Source organism: Sciurus carolinensis, chromosome 3, assembly GCF_902686445.1.
Source record: "Sciurus carolinensis chromosome 3, mSciCar1.2, whole genome shotgun sequence".
In the NCBI taxonomy this organism is placed as follows: domain Eukaryota; kingdom Metazoa; phylum Chordata; class Mammalia; order Rodentia; family Sciuridae; genus Sciurus; species Sciurus carolinensis.
In genome coordinates, this window is record NC_062215.1 from 144,253,760 (window position 1) to 144,275,605 (window position 21,846).

The 21,846-nt window shown below is 35.9% G+C and overlaps 1 protein-coding gene across 1 annotated transcript in view; it reads left to right on the plus strand.

Moving 5' to 3' along the window:
• Positions 1-12,717, plus strand: part of Ccdc150 (coiled-coil domain containing 150) — a 113,917-nt gene extending 101,200 nt beyond the window's left edge. Inside the window, exons 22-27 of the mRNA XM_047546435.1 lie at positions 2,497-2,691; positions 3,131-3,199; positions 3,283-3,444; positions 4,158-4,244; positions 11,728-11,847; positions 12,415-12,717. Coding sequence (XP_047402391.1) covers positions 2,497-2,691; positions 3,131-3,199; positions 3,283-3,444; positions 4,158-4,244; positions 11,728-11,847; positions 12,415-12,528 — 747 coding nt within the window. The 3' untranslated portion in view covers positions 12,529-12,717. The remainder of the gene's footprint in view (positions 1-2,496; positions 2,692-3,130; positions 3,200-3,282; positions 3,445-4,157; positions 4,245-11,727; positions 11,848-12,414) is intronic.
• The last annotated feature ends 9,129 nt before the right edge of the window (positions 12,718-21,846 follow it).

Consider the following 21,846-nt stretch of genomic DNA (forward strand, 5'->3'; position numbering starts at 1 on the left):
CCAAATTGGTTTTCTCCTAAATGTAATCTGACATTTTTTTCTGGCAGCCTTTAAATTATATACTTATCCTGTACATTATGCATTTCATATAATATGCCTTGGTGTGGTTCTGTTGTAATTTTGTACATTTGGGTCCTGTAAGCCTCCTATATTTGATTTTCCATTTCATTCTTAAGATTTGGGAAATTTTCTGATATTATTTCATTGAAAAGATCATGCATTCCTTTGGTTTGTATCTCTGCACCTTCATCTATCCCAAAAAATCTTAAATTTTTCATATTATTCCGTATTTCTTGGAAGTTCTCTTCATGTTCTCGTAACATCTTCCCTCCATGGTCAACTTTAATTTTAAGATTATATATTTTGTCTTCATTGCCTGAAATTCTATCTTCCAAGTGGTCTAGTCTGTTGGTGATGCTTCCCATTGAATTTTTAATTTGGTTATTGATTCTTTCATTTCAAGGAGTTCTGCTTGATTTCAGAATCTCTCTTTATTGAAGTGATCCTTCACCTCCTGAATTTTGTCTCCAATTTCCCTCCTTACATCATTCTTTACCTCACAGATCAGTTTAACTGTGTACATTCTAAACTTCTTCTCTGACATTTCTTCCACTGTGGCATCAATGGATTCTATTATCGGAGTGTCTTGGTTTGTTTGGGGTGATTCCCTTGTTTTTTCATGCTGTTTGTGTGTCTCCCCATCTGAGGCACTGCAGTTTCTACCCTATAGATTTATAGTGAACCTGAAGGTGTCTAATGCCTCACTTTTAAATGGGAGACAAACAATAAAAGCAACTGGTGCAAACAATATACAGCTTTAAGCCAAATAGCTCCTTCTATAACATTTATAGTTTTGTCACAATAAACAGAAATGATATGTTCATTTATTGTCTTACAATAAAAACAATAAGTTTGCAAAAGGTTTTACAATTTCAGATGGTCAACAAAGAACAGAAGTAATATAAGATTTGATGTTTATGAGGAAGGAGGAGAAAGAACCAAAAAAGTATAGGAAGAGTAAAAAGGGGAATAATAGAAGTTGGCTGTTAGAAGAAGAGAGAGAGAGAGAATCAAGGAAAACAGTTAAGTGTGATAAAAAATATATATAAAATAAAAATTTTAAAAATCAAAAATAGAAAAAAGTAGAAAATAAAAGAACACAAATCAAAACTCAAATATACTATTCAGACATCCCAACCCTCAATAAACTGGTGAATGAAAAATAATTAGTTTCAAAAATGGTAGAAATGTAAGAGAAAAAAGAAAAAGAAAACAAAATGATCTTGATGAAAAATTTAACAGTTCTTTCCATTGAGTTTTGGAGTTCAAAAGTTTCTTTCTCAGCTTCCCTTCTCTGCAGTTAGGTAGCGTTGTCTGAAGTTTTATGTTTGCTTCACCCTCAGGGTGGGTGCGGTTGTTAGGGTGAGAGGGTTAATCCTGGAGTTGGAACACTTGGAGGTGGGGTGTAGACTGAGATATGCTCCAATCCCTTTGCTGAATGCCAGTTGGTCTGAAGATTTTAAGTCAGTGCACCTCCAGTGCCCAGCAATTGCTGGTCCATGCTGGAATACTGCACCCCTGGAATCTCCTTTGGATTCTACTTGTGTGGTGTAGGAACCTGTTATTAGCACACTATGACGCTTGTGGACTCCACAATTCCTGGTCTCTGATTCAGTCTCCAAACTCAATCTCTCCTGCCCTTACCCTTTCAAATTCCCAGTCAGGTGCTTCTCTCCCAGTGGGTCCTACAAGCAGTAGGATCAGAAGAGGAGGGGGAAGCCAGGTGGGTTTCTGAGATCAATATTTCCCTGTGTAAACCTCTCTCCATGCTTGATTTTCTCCTGATCACTTAGGCACACTCTCTCTCATGCAGACGGGTTTGCCTGTCTTGTTTTTCGAGTCAGACTTGGGTCTCAAAAAGCAATATTATAAAAACATATGCAGTGGTAGCAGACAGCTGACAAGTATTTACAATAAACTATCATACAATTAATTTTCAGTTCTAGAGACATGAGGTTGCAAATGACAGAAGAGAAGAACTTATAGCATAGAAATAATTACTGTGTACCAGTCACATTCTTTCTCTACATTTTCTTATTTAATTTAGTTTTATTTATATTTTGTTGTGTACTCTTAGGTTATGAAGCTGAGACTTGAGAAAGTTAATTGCCCCAAATTACTCAGCCAGTAAGTGGTGAAGCTGAGACTGGAATTTAGGAGTCTGTCTGACTCCAGCCATTCTCTTAAAATGCAAATGATGAATATACATTTATGTTCTTTATTCTAGGAAATACTTTATTCTTTAGTATTAAAAATTATTAAAATCACTTGATCTGTTGTTCCATAAGTCTGCTTAATCCAACATCATTATTGTGTTTCTTATTCTCCTTTCTAAAAGAGATTCAAAGACAACAAAACATAGGAACAAAACTGAACAAACGTCTCTTAACTGAATGGTATGTAAAAATGTTCCAATCTTTTCCTTTGTGTCCTAAGCTGAAGAAAGCCCTTGACGAAGCCAACTTCAGATCAGTAGAGGTATCTCGAACCAACAGAGAGCTGCGGCAGAAACTTGCAGAGCTGGAAAAAACACTGAACAGTAACAAGGAGAAAATAAAGAATCAGAAGGCCCAAATAAAGCTCCACTTATCCACTAAGATGAATAATGCTCAGAATATGGAGAGAATGAAGGTGTCTGAGAAACCCTAAGTCCCTATGTCTCCCCTCACTTTCTTAGTATGCTAGCAGATCCAGGCAGTTGTTATAGTCTGAGGAAGATAGATTTCAGAATCTTAACAGAGCATGTATTCTCTGAGAATTTATAGCCACAACTTGGAAGTGGGCAAATTGCTTTTGTAGGACTCTATTTCAGTGGAGATGTTTCTTTGTAAATGTTTGGTTTCTTATTGGCTGTCAGTGTAACATTCTGGCTCCCCATCTGTCTTTTCCATGTTGATTGTACTGCACTTTGCTCTTTTGGGGTCAGTGGGCCACATAGGAAATAGAGCCCAGCAGAACTTACAACTTTGTTTCTCATATGGGATTCTGTCATCTAAAAGGTAAAAATGAAAATGCTGCTTTTCCCACCAATCATCTTTTTTTTTAATGTTATTTCTACATTTATTTTCAGCAAATAGAAGCAGAATTGAGGCAAATGGAGCTAATTAAGGATCAATATCAGAAAAAAAACTATGAACAGGTATGATTTCTACATCCGTTTACTATTCATTACAAAATTCCAACTTAGATATACCAAATGTTTTCCTGTTTGTTCTCTGCCAGTCATTGAGTATCCAGAGATTTGTATCTGAAATGAGTAACCTGCAGAAAGAGATGCAGCTGTTAGCCAAGAGCCAATATGAAACTTCAGCACGGAATAAACAGCAAGAACTGCGACTAATAGCAGAACAGAAAATAAGGCAGGAACTGGAAAATCGGTGTCAGGTAAAAGATCTCTTAAGATTGTTTTCAAAGACTCTGAGCAAATGGCCTATGTCTAAAACCAGCATTATAGCACCTAGGTTTTCTAGTAGAAAACATCTTTATAAGTTGTTCATATTAGCTAACCAACTTCTTAGAAGGGTAATATTCTAGGAAGAAGCCTGAGCTTGGAATATGACAAACGCTTTCCATTTTAATTTAATAAATGTTTACTTTTAAAGAAAGGGTTCATGTATGCAAAATATCAGTTACCAAGTAGTCAGACTTCTGAACTGGATTTCATAGTCTTTCAGGAAATGTACACCTATTGGTTTTTCTCTATAGCATAGATACATACTTGTGGCTATTACAGGAATTTTAGCTATTCCAAACCTCGTAAAACAGTATAACATTATATTGCTGCAAAGGGACTTCAAGAGAGCATTGAATTCTTGCCTTCTAATAGGAATTTTCTGTTATGAATGGTATCTCTTCAATTCTGAAAAGAGACATTAATTACTTTCTCTTAGCAAAATTCATAAGTCAGAAGCAAAATCTCTAACAGTATACCTATTTGTAGAGTATGATGTTGAGTTTTTATCTTGTATTTTGGAAGCACCTGAAGTTCAAAAATATATATCTACTTTCATAATTTGGTTGGTATATTACAAATTTGAAACTTCTTGATTTCATATGGTATATTTGGAGGTTTCTAAAAATCTTCCTCCTATTTTCAGGAATTGGGAGAAACTGTTAGGCACTTGAAGAAATGTAAAGAGGCAACAGAGAATAAACTGAAAGAAGCCAGTGTGGAATCAGAACAGGTGAGCCAGACCCATGACCATAAAAACTTAGACAATAACCCTGAAACACAAGTGTGAAATCCTTCATCAACACAGTTGTCATGAGTGCAACAGGCAAGAGCCAATAATTTACTAAGTATAGTCTCTAATGTAGAAAATAAGTAGTTTTTAGATTAACATTCTGTCTTGATAGGTAATAGAACACTAAAATATAAATTGAATACAAAGTCCAAGTTTTGACCGCTAAATATAAGGGAAGACCAGCATGTGTGTGAATTTTACTGCATTATTTGACTTGAACTAAGGAAGTTGGAAATTCTTTGTTCTATCAATAACTAGAAGCATAAAGTATGTCCTAATCTGTGAATTTGCTTTCTCTGTTCTAAACTTAAATTGGGGGAGGACTGGGAAGATGGCGGAGTAGAGGAGGTTGCTTTCCAAGCGGCTCTGTGGAGTGAGACCAAGAAAGAGGATAAACAGCTTCTCAGTGAGGTGGGTGAAAGAGGGATTTAACTGGGATTTAATACTGGACTCTCAGTACAGCTTGGGGACTCAGAAAGTTGGATATAGTAAAATAAAAGAAGAAAGCCGGCTGCCGGTGCCAGTGGCTACCAGAGCTGATCCACCATAGGCAAAGTGGGGAGGGGGACTAAGAGAAACCGCATTTCAGGTGGCGCAGTGGCATGTCTTGGTACGGAGAAATCAGAGATCAAGGATACTACCCAACTGATCCAGAGGGTGTGCTACACTATTAGCCTATGTTGGAAAGATGCTGTGTGTATCCCGGTGGTTCACAGAGAGCCAAGGCAGGAGCCAACTTCCCACCATGCTGTGGTGGCTGGCAACTGTGGGAGCAAGTCCAGGATCCTGGATCTGGGAAATGTGAGCTGGGTCCAAAAACCAGACCTGCCTGATGCCTGCCACATTACTCAGAGTTGCCTAGGAGACCAGGAGAAATTCAGGAGAATGCTTTACCCAGGGGAATACAGGTTATTGAGACCTGAGGGATTTCAGGTCCCTCTCCCACTTTGAGTCTGTTGACTTGCAGGACTGACTGGGATGGACAGAGAATTCTGGTGGGCAGGAGGGACTGTGCTGGGGACTGAGTGGGTGAGGCTGGGAAGGGTAGGATCTGTGAGTGGCAGAGGCGGGCACAGGATTGATTCCTCCATTGCACAAGTGGAACCCAGAAGAGACTTCAGGGGTTCATTGTCCCAGTGTGAATCAGCCACTGCTGGACCCTGGATTTAAAATTCTCAGACCAGTCACCACTCAATGAAGCACCTGGGGCCTAACTAGACCCTAAACCCTGCCTTCAGGAGCTCCATCTATAGGAACTCCTCTCACAGGGGACCCCATTGCGAAAGTGGAGTAAATAACACTCTTCAACCCGCTCTTCCTCATACTGTCAAGAAGGGAAGCCAAGAATTTTTGAACTCCAACTGGCAACTTGATGAGAAACACAAAAAGAGGATGGATTTGGCAGCCTGCAGCTGGTTCTCTTGTGTGAAGTACATACCTCAAGAAAAAACAGAAAGACATTTGGGAACAGACAACAAACATATTCTCATTGATGATTCTTGATCACCACAGTGGAAACAATCCTCAATTTTTTATCAAGAGTCTTGTTTTTCCTCTTTTCTGATTGTTTGCTTGTGTGCTAAATGGTTCATGGACATTCATACATACATATAATTGTTTCTTTTCTCATTTCTAGCATTGTTTTGAAGGTTGTTATTTTCCTGATTGTCTTTTGAGGGCTAAGGATTTTTAGTATATTTTGGTTTTGTTTTTTCTTATTTCTCTTGACTTTCTTTCTCTTTTCTTTGGCTAACAGCCAAATTCTATTGCTCTCTCTTTCATTCTTCCTTTAATATTTTATTTCTACTTTCTCTCCTCCTTGATCATAATCATCACATCCTATATCTCTTCTACATTCTCCCTGTTTACCTTTTGAAATAGCAAACCCTTTTGCAAACTTACTGTTTTTACTTTTGGTAATTGCCTATTATACCATTTCTGTTTATTGTACCAATTAACATGGTAGATGTCATAATAGGAACTAAGTATTTAGTTTAATGCTGTATATTGTTTGCATTGGTTATTGTTATTATTTGTCTCCCCCTAAACTGTGAGGTGCTAGAAACCTTCAAGGACACTTAAGTTCATAGGGTAGAAACTCTGCCCCTTTAGATTCATACTGATAAGTGGGTAGACACACAAACAAAATGAAAAAGCAAGGGAACAAACCATCCCAGGAAATATATGTTAACCTGTATTTCCTGAATAAACAAAACTTTCCAGAATAAACAAAAGTTAAAATAATTCACTAGAATGCCTACACTACAAAACATGAATAAAATATTTCATGAAGAAGAAATGAAAAAATAAAATTATAAACCAGCAGAGGGAGGAAGTACACTAGAAGAATATCAATTAAAGGAGAAACTAATACAACTAAAAAGTAGAAATAAAACGACAGGGACTAAAAATCATCTCTCAATAACATTATTGAATGTAAATGGCCTAAACTCATCAATCAAAAGACATAGACTAGAAGATTGGATTTAAAAACAAGACCCAACAATATGCTGTCTCCAAGAGACTCACTTCATATGCAAAGACATCCACAGACTGAATGTGAAAGGATGAGAAAAAACATTATTCACATGGATCTCGTAAACAGGCAGAGGTTTCTATTCTCATATCAGATAAAGTGTACTTTAAGCCAAAGTTAATCAGAAGGAAGAAAGGATATTTCATACTTATTAATAGAATTATACATCAACAAGATGTAACAATCATAAATATTTATGCCCCAAACAATGTAACATCTACATACTCAAACCCTTCTCAATATCAAGAATCAAATAGACCACAACAACACAGTAATACTGGATGATATTAACATGCCTGTCTCATCACTAGATAGATCTTATTTTTTAAAAGTAATAAAGAAGTGGGAGAACTGAACAATACAATTAATAATTTAGACTTAACAAACATATATAGAATATTTCTTCCATCAATGACTGAATGCACTTCTCAGCAGAACATGGATCATTTTCTAAAATAGACCAAATGTTAGGCTATAAAGCAACTCTTAACACACATACACAAAAAGATAGTATCTTGCATTTTATCAGATTATAATGGAATGAAATTAGAAATCAACAATAATATAAAAATGGAAACTAACATCTAGATACTAAATAATATGCTATTGAATAATGAATGGATAACATATGAAGTCAAGGTGAAATAAAAAGTACTTAGAAATAAATGAGTATAATAATGTATCAAAATTTCTGGAACACTGTGAAGGCAGTTCTAATAGGAAAGTTCATAGCATTGAGCTCATTCATTAAAGAAAGATACCAAATAAATAATATTATATAATAATATATCTCAAAGCCCTAGAAAAAGTAGGATAAACACTAAAAGCTCTAGAAGACAGGAGATAAAATCAGAGCCAAAATCAACAAAACAATATTTCTAAAAATCAACCAAACAAAAAGTTGATTCTTTGAAAAAAATAAACAAAATTGATAAACCCTTAGCCAAGCTAACCAAAGAAACGATATGACTCAAGATTATTAAAATTTGTGATGGAAAAGAATATATCACCATAGATACTACTGAAATGCAGACAGTATTCAGAAACTATTTTGAAATTTATACTCTAATAATTTAGAAAATCTTGAAGACATCGACAGATTTCTAGAGACATATGACCTATCCAAATTGAACCAGGAGAACATAGAAAATTTAAACAGATCAGTTTCAAGTAATGAAATTGAATGTGCCATCAAAAGCCTACCAACTAAGAAAAGCCTGGGATTGGATGGATTCTCATCCTGAGCTCTGCCAGACCTTCAAAGAAGAACTAACACCAATCCTCCTCAAATTATCCTGTGAAATAGAAAAGGAGGGAACTCTTCCAAACTTAGTCTATGAAGCTAGTGTCACCCTGATACCAAAACCAGACAAAGACACATCAAGGAAAGAAAACTTGAGATCAATATCCCTGATGAACATGGCTGCAAAAATTCTTAACAAAGTAGGAGCAAATCACATACAAATGCACATTAAAAAAAAAAAAAGATTCTGCACCATGATCAAGTGGGTTTCGTCCCAGGGACTCAAGGTTTGTGTAACATGGAAATCAATAAATGTAATTCACTACATAAATAAATGTAAAGACAAGAATCACATGGTTATCTCAATAGATAGAGCAAAACATTTGACAAAATACAGTTTAAGAAAATGAAACAAACTAAGGCTAGTAGGAATATACCTCAACATTGTAAAAGCTGTATATGACAAACCGAAGGCTAACATCATTCAAACAGAGCAAAACTGAAAACATTCCCTCTAAAACTGGGACAAGACAAGGATGTCCCCTTTCACCACTTCTATTCAACATAGTCCTTGAAACTTTAGCCAGAGCAATTAGGCAAAAGAAAGAAATTAAATGGATCAAATAGGAAAGTAAGAGCTTAAACTATCTCTGTCAATGACATGATCCTATATTTAGAAGACCCAAAAAACTTCTACCAGAAAACTTCTAGAACTCATTAATGAATTCAACAAAACAGCAAGCTACAAAATTAGCATCCATCAGCTGCAAAGAGAAATTAGGAAAACTATCCCACTCATAGTAGCCTTAAAAATAAATAAACAAAATACTTTGGAATCAATCTAACAAAGGAGATGAAAAATCTCTACAATGAAGACTACAGAACACTAAGAAATTGAAGACCTTAGCAGATGGAAAACTCTCCCATGTTCTTAGATAAGCAGAATTCATATTTTCAAAATGTCCATACTATACCGATTTAATTAAAATTCCATGACATTCTTCAGAGAAATAGAAAAAGTAGTCATGACATTCATTTGGAAAAAGAGGCCCAGAATAGCTCAAACAGTCCCTAGCAAGAAAAGCAAAGTAGGAGACATCATAACACCAGACATTAAATTACATTACAGAGCTAGAGTAACAAAAACGGCATGGTATTGGAACCAAAACAGGCATGGAGACCAAAGGAATAGAAGATACAGAGACAAACCCACATAAATACAGTTTTCTGGGCTGGGGAGGTAGCTCAGCTGGTAGAGTGCTTGCCTTGCAAGCACAAGGTCCTGAGTTCGATCCCCAGTACCGCAAAAAAAAAAAAAAAAAAAAAAAAAAAATAGTTTTCTCATACTAGACAAAGGCACCATAAACATACCTTGGAGAAAAGATAGCTGCTTCAACAAATGCTGCTGGGAAAACTGGAAATCCATATGTAGCAAAATGAAATTAAACCCCTATCTCTCACCCTGCACAAAACTCAAAAGTGGATCAACAACCTAGGCATTAGATCAAAAACCCTGCACCTACTAGAAGAAGATATAGGCCAAACACTCCCAACATGTTGGCTTAGGAACCAACTTCCTCAACAAAAGTCCTAAAGCACAAGAAGTAAAATTTAAATAATCAATAAATGGGATGGCATAAAACTAAAATCTTGTTCATAACAAAGGAAACAAAAGCATGGAAAGAGAGCCTACAGAATGGGAGAAAATCTTTGCCACTTGCACCTCAGATAAGGAATTAATTTCTAGGATACATAAAGAACTTAAAAAGCTTAATACCAAAAAACCAATCCAGTCAATAAATGGGCAAAGGAACTAAGTAGACACTTCTCAAAAGAAGAAATACAGTTAGCAAATATATGAAAACAGAGATGTTCAACATCTCTGGCAATTAGAGAAATGTAAATTAAAACTATACTGTTTTCACCTTAACTGTAACCAGAATGGCAATTATCAAGAATACAAGTAACAATAAATGTTGGTGAGGATTTGGGGGGAAAGGGTACACTCATACATTGTTGATAGGTCTGCTAATTAGTGCAACCACTCCGGAAAACTGTGTGGAGATTCCTCAAAAAACTTGGAATGGAATCACCATTTGACCCAGTTATCTCACTCCTTGGTATATATCCAAAGGATTTAAAATCAGCATACTACAGTGATGCAGCCACATTAATGTTCATAGCAGCTCAATTCACAATAGCTAAGCTATGGAACCAACCTAGATGCCCACCAACAGATGACTAAATAAAGAAATTGTGGTGTATGTACACAATGGAATATTACTTAGTCATAAAGAAGAATAAAATTATTGCATTTGCCACTAAATGGATGGATCTGGAGACTATCATGCTAAGTGAAATAAGCCGATCTCAAAAAAAAAAAAAAAAAATCAAAGGTTGAATGGTCTCTCTGATATGTGGGTGCTACCACAACAAGATGGGCAGGGAGAGGAAGAATGAAGTTCATTGGATTAGATAAAGGGGAATGAAGGGAAGGGAGGGGAGAGGAATAGGGAAGACAGTGGAATGAATCTGACATAACTTTCCTATGTTCATATGTGAATGCACCACAGTGAATCTGAACATCATGTGCATCTACAAGACTGAAATCCAAATTAGAATAAGATATATTCCATGCTTGTGTAAATATATCAAAATAAATCCCATTGTCATGTATAACAAAAAAGAACAAATTTTAAAAATAAATTTAAATTGACCTATTGAGGGTATTTTAAATCATACATTTTTAGATCTAAGAAGATTCTTTGAGATTATAGCTCTACTACAACCACCCTTCATTTTCTAGACTCAGAAAACAGACATTCTTAAGCTTAAAGTATCATTGCTGTCAATTTATCATTTGTCCCTCTTATAGCCACTAGATTACATGACAACATGATTTGTAGAATGGTGTATTAAGATTAGCATGTACTCTGAGAGACCTGAGTGCCAACTCTGATGCTCACTGTGTGCACTTAGGGAAGTTAAATTTACTTTTTTTAACCTATAAGTTACCATATCTACACAACTTAACATGTTAATACCTACTGTTATTTTATTTTGATATCTCTGAATGTTTCCCTCTCATTCATCATACATAAATGTCATATACAAAGCCATTTCAAGTACCCTTTCTTCCACTTCTGGTAGATGCTAGAGAAAGAGAAGTTGAGGTGGGGAGTGGAATTGCAGTTTTTATCAACATGTACAAGCAGACCTGGAAAACATTTTAGCCTTGTAGTTTCTAAAAGTTAAATAACACAGTAAAGGGGAGTTCAGTTTCTTAGCTCACTATAGTGTGCCCCCTATAATGACCTAACTGTTCTGGGATAGATACAGAGCAGTACATACTTCTTGAGGACAGACTGTGTTGGATACCTTGCTAGATGAGGGAGATAAAGGTTCAGATGAGGGATGTCCAGGAAACATTACAAGTGATGAAGAGCAGTGAGCCTGTATGCATTCCTTTAACCCGCATTTAGAAATTAATCTAATCTGTTGTTAAAGGTATTGTATGAATAGTTTGCAAGGACCTTGCAGTCAGAACTTAGGTCTTTATCTAGGTAAAAGTCTCTGGAACTAATAGAAAAACAAACAAACAAACAAACAAACAAAAAACACTTGTAACCATTTTCTGTGTTCAGATAACAGCTAACCTGCAAGAAGCTCATCGCTGGTTTCAGTGCAAGTTCGATGGCCTACAACTTGAACTGACAAAAAACCGATTGCAGAGGCTTCCCCGGGAAGACAGGTGGCTAGAAGGGGTAAGGTTAAGATGTGACTGTGTTAAACAATTTCAACTTTGTACCTTCTCAGACTTCAAATTACAGAAGTCTTCTATCATCCAGCTACTCTGTTATTAATCTTTAATCTTTAAACTGCTCATAAACCAATGAACTAATTTTTTTTCTTAAAAGAATGGTGGAATGAGTTTGACCAAACTTTCATGTGTACATATATGAATATACCATAGTGAATTTAATCTTTATGTGTATTCATATTGCACTAATTTAAAACAAACTATAAATAAATAGAAGAAAGCCTAGTAGAGTAGAGGAAAGGAAACAGGGAGAGGGAGGAGGAGGCAGAAAGCAGATATCCTGGGGACTGAATTGGAGCAAATTATATTCCATGCTTTTGTATAATTTTATAAAAATTAACTGCAATATTATATATATAACTACAATGAACTAATAAAAATAAGTTACACCTTATTTCTAATGTCTAGATGAGAACCACCTTACTGGATGAATAAGACATTCCACAGAGGCCATTAGGTTCTAAGCACTATAGTTGGTTCTCAACAGACCAATGTGCTTTCTTTTCAACAGGATCAAGATATAATGCATGAAATGTCCAACCAGTCTGCTCTGCATCGATGGGAGGCTAAACAGAATCTTGGATTCATGCCCAAGAAGTGTCATTCTGAAGTAGAGAGGAAGTGATGTCCTTGACAAAGGAGCTTCTTCATGTGCAACTACACCTCCATGATTCTGCAAGCCATGCAACTACGTCTGGCCTCTTTGTACAGTCAAAAGAATGTGAAGTCTTTGATGAGGGCTGAAGAATTTGGACCTTAGTTAATCTTTTATGAACTTTTATAACCACTACAGAACCACCCTATCTTTGTCCCTTTCCCTGTATTCCACCCAATAAATTTAGTTTGTTGTATAATCGGAAATGCCATTGCCTGATACTTGGCTATTTCTTACTACATTTTATCAAAAATAATTTAATAAGGTGTTAAAGGATATGACTAGTAAATGATATAATACTTTGAGTCAGTGAAATGTACTAGGCTCACATTCAGTAGATCATTCCTGGAAAAAGTCACCTGGAAAATGGTAAAAATTCTTCCACTGCTTTATAAACATGTACACTTTTGTACTAAGTAATCACTAGTGTTATCTTTAATACACTAATACCTGTTCTTAAGTAACACATCTCAAAGTTTGTATTTACAACTTCCTAGATCATTAAAAGAAAGCTTGTTGAGTACATCAGTCTGCTCTATTTAAGGAAACTGCCTGATCAATGTAGATTTTCCTTACAATAGTAATTAATAAATTCAACTTTATCAGGTATTGAGTGGTGGATTAGGTAATGCAGACTTAATGTATATAAATGAATTGGTATAATACCTGATTTAATATTTAAGTAATGGTAGCTGCTGATATCAGAACCTAAACCAAGTAAGCAATTGTAATTATGTAATTTGATGGAAATTAGTTTGTTATATAATAGAATTATATATTTGAGGGAAAGATTATCAAATATGACTGTCAAAGGTTGGAAGAGCCCACCACTCATTATCTGAAATAAAAGGGCAAAACTTAATATCCTGCTTACTGTATAGTAAAGAACTATGTTGTTCAGACCTGGTCCTCCCTAAGCAGAGCACACTGTTGTTCTCATACAGGATTGGGAGAAACATGGAATTCAAGGATTTGAAGACTTTCAGAGGCTTCAGTAAGTTCTACTATATGAAGGAGTAGAGTTGCTCAGGTGATACTGTTGTTCATTGGACAAGCATTCAGAGCCATGTTTTTCTGACTTTAAGAAGTGAGGGAATCACTGTTCAGCCATGTAAAAGCATATACTACAGCAAGTTGTCATTGATCTAATGAAGAAGTTTAAAACTGGTTCTGATAACTGTTTGTTACATGGCTTTCAAACAATCAATCTCTTCCTGGGAAGGTAGGAACATTTTATTCTTTGTTCTCCCTTTTGGTTTTCATCACAGGACAGCAGCTCCACAGAAGCATTTCAGACAAATAACAAACATTAAACAACTATCTTACATGTCTGGTTTGAGAAAAATTGTGACTATTTAATTATTTGTAATTACTTTGGTGCTTTGATGTGAATGTGTCACCTCTAGGATTCATGTTACAATTTAATCCATATCATGTGATATTAAGAGATGGGACCTTTGGGGAAATGGTTAATAAGGGCAGAACCCTCATGAAAGAACTGATTCTTTATTTAAAGAAAAAAAAAAAAAAAAGGCTGGAGGTAATTAGCATAGTTTCTTTTGCTTTTCTACTTTCCACCATGTAAAGACACAGCACATCAGCCCTTACAGAGGACATCGGCAACAAGGCACCATCTTGGAAGAAGAGAATAGGATTCTCCCCAGATACCCAACCTGCCAGCACCTTGGTTTTGGATTTCCCAGCTTGCAGAACTGTGAGAAATAGATTTCAGTTCTTTAAAAATTTCAACTCTCAGGTATTTTGTTTAAAGCAGCAAAAATTAAGTAAGACATTTATTTAAGGAATTTTAACTTGTTTGCTACATCTCCAGGACTTGGGTTCTGTTGTTGACTGGGTTGGCCAAAATGAAGGAACATATTTTTGATGATCTCCTTAAGTTGTTGAATTCCTATCAACATCCAAAGGAGTCGTTACTCAAAAAGAGATTTGTTTGGGTTCTTTGTCTGTCTTGAGATAGAATTAATTGTGGCTATTGGGGAGAAAGAATTCTGTTCTGAGGGTCTCAGGCACCTGCTTGTTCTAAGGATCTTGGGTTAGCAGTAAAACCTGTAGATCATCTGCTTCTGGAAGCTTTTTGGAGAACTTTTGAGTTCTCTAGTGCATATAACTTTCTAATTCTATTGAGGTCTTTTCTATTTTTCTAAGGATTGAGAGTGATGTGGGCAATGGGATCACAATTAAAGGGCAAAGCTTATAAAATTCAAATCATGAGTAACTGTTTTAACTTAATATGTCCCTATATCATTAGGTAAATAGGACGACTGGTAGAAAGCACAGAATCTAATCATTTTTAGCTGCTCTAAGTACTATGGCTTTTTGACAGAGGAATGTTCTATACAGAAAAAAAAATGCCATTATTAATATGTATTTGTAACACTTAGAATGAAGCAGTTGTTTAAAATTCACTTGAATATACTCAGTCTTTTAGGTATAGTACTAATTTGTAATCTACCTTTATAATTTTTCCAAATCAATTTTGTTACATGAAGCATGATCTAGCCATATTCTTTGCCATTCTAAGAAATTGTTCATCAGTGTGTGGCAAATTTTTCCCTATCATGATATGTTATCTTATAGAGGATTTCAAGTAAGTGTCTATTTGAAGTTTTTTCTATTGCTCAATGATCTTCCTAGAATTTGGCAGTGGGAAAGATATAGTGGGTTTAAGAGAGATTTCTTGAACTTCTCTATGGATATTTTTATTTTGTTGTTGTATAAGCTGTCTTTGTATAAGGACTTTAGAGTGGCCTATGTAGTGTGATTTACTTAAGTATTTCTATAATATTTTCGAGTGTTTTTGTATTTTTATAGTATCTATAGTATACTAACTTTAGTTGTGGGTCTCTACTTTTTCGACAGCAATAGCATCAAAGTAATAGCTGGACATCAACTAATTCATATTTGTATTTTGTTTTTTTTTTTGTTTCAGTACTGGGGATTGAACCCAGCGGCACTCTACCACTGAATTGCATCCCAGCCCTTTTTTAATTTTGAGACGAGGTCTCACTAAGTTGCTAAGGCTGGCCTTGAACTTGCAGTACTCCTGCTTCAGCCCCCTAAGTAGCTGGGGTTACAGGTATGTAACACCACATCTGTTGTGTGGTTCATTTTTATAGAATACCTAAGGATATTAAGAAATGTCTTCATTTCGCTGGGTGCAATGTCATGCACCTGTAATCCCAGGTGTTCAGGAGGCTGGAGCAGGTAGATTGAAAGCTCAAGGCCAGTCTGGGAAACTTAGCCAAACTGTCTAAATATTAAAAAGAAAAAATGAAAAAGGACTGAAGATGTAGCTCAGTTGTTGTATAAGGTGTCTTTGTGTAAGGACTTGTGCAAAGCACCAGAGCCAGACATGGTGGTGCACACCTGTAACCCCAGCAGCTTGGGAGATTGAGACAAGAGGATCACAAATTCAAAGCCAGCCTCAGCAAAAGTGAGGCACTGTCTTAAATAAAATACAAAAATAGGACTGGGGATGTGGCTCAGTGTTTGAGTACCCCTGTGTTCAATCCCCATTACCAAAACAAAAACAAAACAAAACAAAACAAAAAAAAAACAAGAAAAAAAAAAAAAAAAAAAAAACCCCGAGTTCAATACCCAGTACCACAAAAAAGAAAAACAAGTCTGTTTTTATAGAATGTCAAAGAAGTGAGTTATTGTAAAAGGATTGCAGCTACTAGTATGTATATTCTTTCTTTTTAAATAATTTTTCATGTAATACAGAAGGCCACCCTCAGTCCTTCAAAGAATTTGGCTTCTGGAAAGGAATTAAATTCTTTAAGAGTCATTTGATGACATAATCAGCTTGATAGTGTTCCTTTTGTTTTTAATATGAGATCATCAACAAACAATATTCAGTCGTAACTCAGTATTAGAATGTGCACATGTTCTGTTCAAGGCATGGACACACATTATTTGAATCACTGAAATGCCATAATGAAATTATTTTCCATTAGGTAAGAAATATAAAATTTCTTGGATAAGACTATTAATCAGGGCTGGGGTTGTGATTCAGTGGTAGAGCACTTGCCTACCACTGGTGAGGCACAGGGTTTGATCCTCAGCACCACATATAAATAAATAAATAAAGGTATTGTGTCCATCTACAACGAAAAATATATATATTAAAAAAAGACTATTAAGCCAGCACTTCTACTGCCAGATTATATATGAAACAATGGTTAAGACACTACACACCATACAACAAGGAACAGTGATCCCTGAGAGCAGGCGTATAAATGAAGTGAACCCTACAATTGCCCTGGTGCATGAAGGAGGAGTTAAGGTGGAGCCCAGCAGGGCCCTGGAGCTAAGGAGCTATAGCTGAGTACAGAGTACCAGAAAGCAGAGAATTGCACAGAGAACATTTCAGATATCCACAGGGGGTCCTCTTAAGAGTATTCAGCTGAGTACTGGTTAGCACATGCATGTGGGAAACTACCCAAGGCTGGAGAAAAGGACCTTCCAAAAGAGATAAGAGGTAACAGTGCCTGGCACACAAAAGTAGTGTCAGTTCCCATTAGCCAGAATTAGAAACCTCATGATTTGCAGGGCATTGGGTAGTATATACAAAATGATTTTATCTCTATAGTACAGAATATTTAGACCTAATGTGATTACCACTCTGATCCTATCTAAAGAATCTTAAAAGTAAGACCCAACTGATCTGTTTCCAAGTGACTGTGTTCCCAAAATAAAACTTAAGAATATTTGTAGGAATACAAAAATATATGGCACCCATCAAAGTAAAATCACAGTGCCTAGAATTCATCCATGATTATCAGGCATGCAAAGAAATAGGAAAATATGACCCTTAATGAAATATGAATCAGAATTGACCCAGAACCAACAGATATTAGACTTGGCAGAGAAGGATGTTAAAAAATAACTATATGTTCAAAGAGTAGTACCCTAGTAGATAGTAATATGAGAGAGAATGATAATTCATAATTATGTAACTAGTAGAGAAATGTTGGGTAGTTTCCTTTAGCAACAGAGATTTGCCACACTGACATCAGATTTAAAGGTGAATATTTCTATATATGCTTTGACTAATTTTTTAGAGTACTGTTGATTGGAGACAAAGATACTAAGCCATGGTTATAAATTAAGGGTAAAAAATAGTTCTATCTGTGATGCTTTGTTAACATCACTACAGCATGTTTGTACAAAAAGAGATTTATAAAAATCTGGGAAGAATCAATCTGAAGTCCAAATGACTTTGCTCATAGGCTTAATCTGTCTGTCAGCGCTTTTGCTTTTGGGAATTCTGAGACCACAGCTATTGAGAAATAGCTGAATTACCTGAGAAGGTAGTTTCTTCATTATTTTCTGAGATTAGGGTAGATTTTATAATGTCATATTACCTTTAACATGTGAGGGCTGTAGGATATATTATCTGGAACTAGAGCCTACCTCTAAAATATATAGGTGTCACAGAAAATGAAGGAGTGTTGTTCCAACAATGATCCCGAAGTATCAACAACTACACTTTTGTCAGAGAATGATAAGCAATAAACATTGCTTTTGATGCTTTTTTTTCCCCCCTAGTATCACCTACAGGTTTGGATTTAGGAAAGGACTTTACTACTGTTTGAGTCTGAAATGTCCCCAGAAGTCTTTGTCCTCAGCTTGCCATTATTAGGAGAGGTAGAACCTTTAAGAGGTAGAGCCTAGTGGAAGGAACTTAGGACACTGGAGCATTCCCTTGAAGGACATAATGGGACCCTACCATCACCCTTGCTTACCAACCTCCTTGATGTGAATAGCTTCTCTACCATGTGCTCCCTGCCATGATGTACTGATTTTCCATAGGTTCAAAATCAGTGGAACCAAGTAATTCTGAAATTTGAGTTAAAATGAATCATTACTCTTTTTGATTATCTCAGGTATTTTATCATAACAATGAAAAACTGACTAATGTAGACTTAAGTTTATGAATTCTCATTTTTATTGGTTCTGGTAAACCAAAGCAAATAATATTCATTTGTCCTGAAGTTTCTATTGTGACCATGTATTCTAAGGTTCGTCTTTTATTATCTTCTTTCATCATCTATTATAAACAGTTACTTGAAGACAAAATCTCTATCTCACTATGGGTCAATTTGCCTTTTTGCTTTTTTTAGACAACTTTAAAATTTTGCTCTGAAGAATCTATTCCATAGTAGTGGGATTAATTAATTATGGATAACACTGATGTCAGTAAAAATGCCATTTGGTTCCACATGGGAGTTTAGAGGGAGGATAGGGGATTGTAATCTATTCCCTTGGGGTGGCATCATTGAACAGATTTTGGATGAGTGTCATCCAGTTTCTTAGCCAGTTCTAGAGAAGTGTTCTTTCAATTACCCTGGCCCTTTTGCTTGGAATATTTCCTGGTTTCTTTACCTGCAGGCTTTCAGTTTTTTGTTTGTTTTCTTTGCAGTACTGGGAATTGAACCCAGGGCCTCACGAGCTTCATCTCCAGCCTCAGACTTGCAGTTCTTAACAGAAGATTTTTTGGTCATGTTTTATCTCAGGGGTCAGCCATAGGTTATATTGATTTCTAGCTCATTTATTTTCTAAGGCTCTCTAAAAATACCTGGTCACACATTAGATATTTTCTGAAATAGTTTTATATTTCAATTTCTCCTCATTCAATTCTCTAATTTAGATTTAAGCCTATTAAGAGAAAAAAAAGGTTTCTTTTGTGGGGATATTTCATGAAAGAATACTGTATGAAAGAAGGGCAAAATTGTTAAGAAATTTGATAGTATTTGGCATCTCTCTTCTCAAAAGCACTTATTTATTCTGGCTCCTATCTGGTGATCAGTCCTTTTTCATTGAACAAGATGGCTTTAAGTTGGCACTGTATTGTATGATCATATGTTATCTGCCTTGGACTTTGAACAGTAGAGATTTGGTGGACCATTTGCTGATGTAAACCCTTTTACAAATGGTCAAAAACAATATATAATGTATAGCAGACTAGAAAAGACTGGAATATTTTCTGCTTATTATCCCCAGCAGAAAAAGAGCTTTTTCTGTTTCTTATAGCATATATCCAAGATTGAGTCTCATTGGACTGACGGATCACATGCCCACTTTCAGCTAAGCAGAGTGACTTGAAAGATGCATTATGTACTTATTGGCTGGGTCTACATCATGTGTCCATCCCTGAAATTGAGGGGTTTACCCAAAGGAAATCCAGGTACTGTTCCCTAAAGAAAGGAGAAATGGAGGTAACTCAGATAAAAAAATAAAAAAAAAAAACATGTGGATCACAACAGTGATGTTATTATATTATAAATAGAGAAAAAAAAGCAAAGGTGGTCACGTCCAAACTCCATTAATGCTGGAGCCAGTGTTTTGAGTAGATAATATATTATTCTCTTATATTGACACTACGTTTCTCTAGAATACTTATATAAGAGGGCACAAGCATTCAGGATTTTTTTTTTTTTTTTGAGATACTAGAGATTGAACCCAGGACCACTTTGCTACTAAGTTGCAATCCTAGTGCTTTTTATTTTTATTTTGAAAGAGGGTCTCCCTAAGTAGATCAACCTGCCCTTGAACTTGCCACGACTAGCCTCAAACTTGTGATCTTCCTACCTCAGCCTTCTGAGTTGCTGGAATTACAGGCATGCCACTGCACCTGGCTCAGGTCTTTTAAAAATGGATTCTTGAATAACCTAGGTAGCTGAAGACAATGGCAGGAACATAGCTACCTACCTCCCAGTATTTTCTCCACATGCAATTTGAAACAAGAAAGGAAAAATCAATTCTGCATGAAGCCACACCCTCAGCAAAACTTGAAGGCAGAATACCAAAACTTCAAAATAACTAACTAAAAAGAAAAACCATATATATATATATAGATAGATAGATAGATAGATAGATACTTCTGCCCCACCCCCACCCCACCACAAGGCTTTGTAGGAAACAAAGGTTGACCAATAAAAGCTGCAGAGGTGATAGAAGAAGGTAGTAAAGGGGCTTAAGGTGGTTCTGAAATCACCATTATGAAAATTAAATATACCCCAAGACTGGAAATACTTTAAAAAGTGTCCAGACAAAGCATGAAATTCAAGGGAATGAGCTTCAAAGTACACATGATTTAAAAGTGCAGGTCTGCTTTAAAGAGTCCCTTTTCAAAATTCAAAGCTTCTGAAAGAGAACAGAGGCAAAAAGGAAAGGAGAAATCCCTTTTGGCAAATGCATTGTTAAAAAGAAGGAGGTGGGAATTTTAGGGCATAGTAAGAAAAAAAGAGAAGCATGAAATCAAAGGACTCAGTTGGGTCTGGAATGTGCCCAGAAGACTTGGTCCTCAGCTTGGCATTATTGGGAGATGTGAAGGGCCTTAAGGTGGATCTGAAACGACCAAAACTGTAATATTTACTATCTGCCCTTTACAGGAAAAGTTTACTGACCTCTAAACTAGTGGAGTTTTCCAACCACCAAAATACACCCTGGAAAGGTCCCTGAACTTTACTAACAGAAGAAGACAGGATAAACTAGAAATATTGTAAAACAACCTGATAACATAAATGTGAGCAAGAGGATAATTAAGTCGTTACAGATCTATAGGAAATCTAGAAATTCCCTATCAACTTAAAAACATCTCCTCCAGAAAACAGTCATGAAGGAGAGAAACTAAAAGTGACTATTCTAAACAAATACATTGAAAGATTTATGGATATGAAAAACTACTGTGAAACAGAAATCCAAAAACAGGACAGAAGTCAGGCATGGTGGTTCACATCTATAATCTCAGCTACTCTGGAGGCTGTGGCAGAAGGACCCCACATTGGAGGCCAACCTGGACAGCCTTAATGAGACCCTGTCTCAAAATTAAAAAAAAAAAAAAAAGGTGGAGATGTAGCTCGATGACAGAGTGCTTGCCTAGCATGTGCAAGGCCCTGTGTTCAATCCCTAGTATTACCAAAAAGAAAAAAAAACAATCAGAGAAAAGGAGAGTAGATTCAAATGAAAACAAGGGTCATTGAAAAAGGCAGGAAAACAACTGAGAAAAATAAAAATGACATAAATGAAGAAGTAAGAAAGTTCAGAGAAGTGTTAAAATAGAAGATGAGCAAAACTTGAATAATATTTGTTAGTGGAGCCCCTGAAGAAGAAAATCAAAACAGAACAGGTATTTAAAACTATAATTCAAGAACACTTTCAAAAACAGAAGAAACAGTCTGGGCTTACTGGGAACCTAGGGGAAACCGAATGACCCGCTGAGACATATTCTAATGAATGTTCTATTTCAAAGACAAAATATTC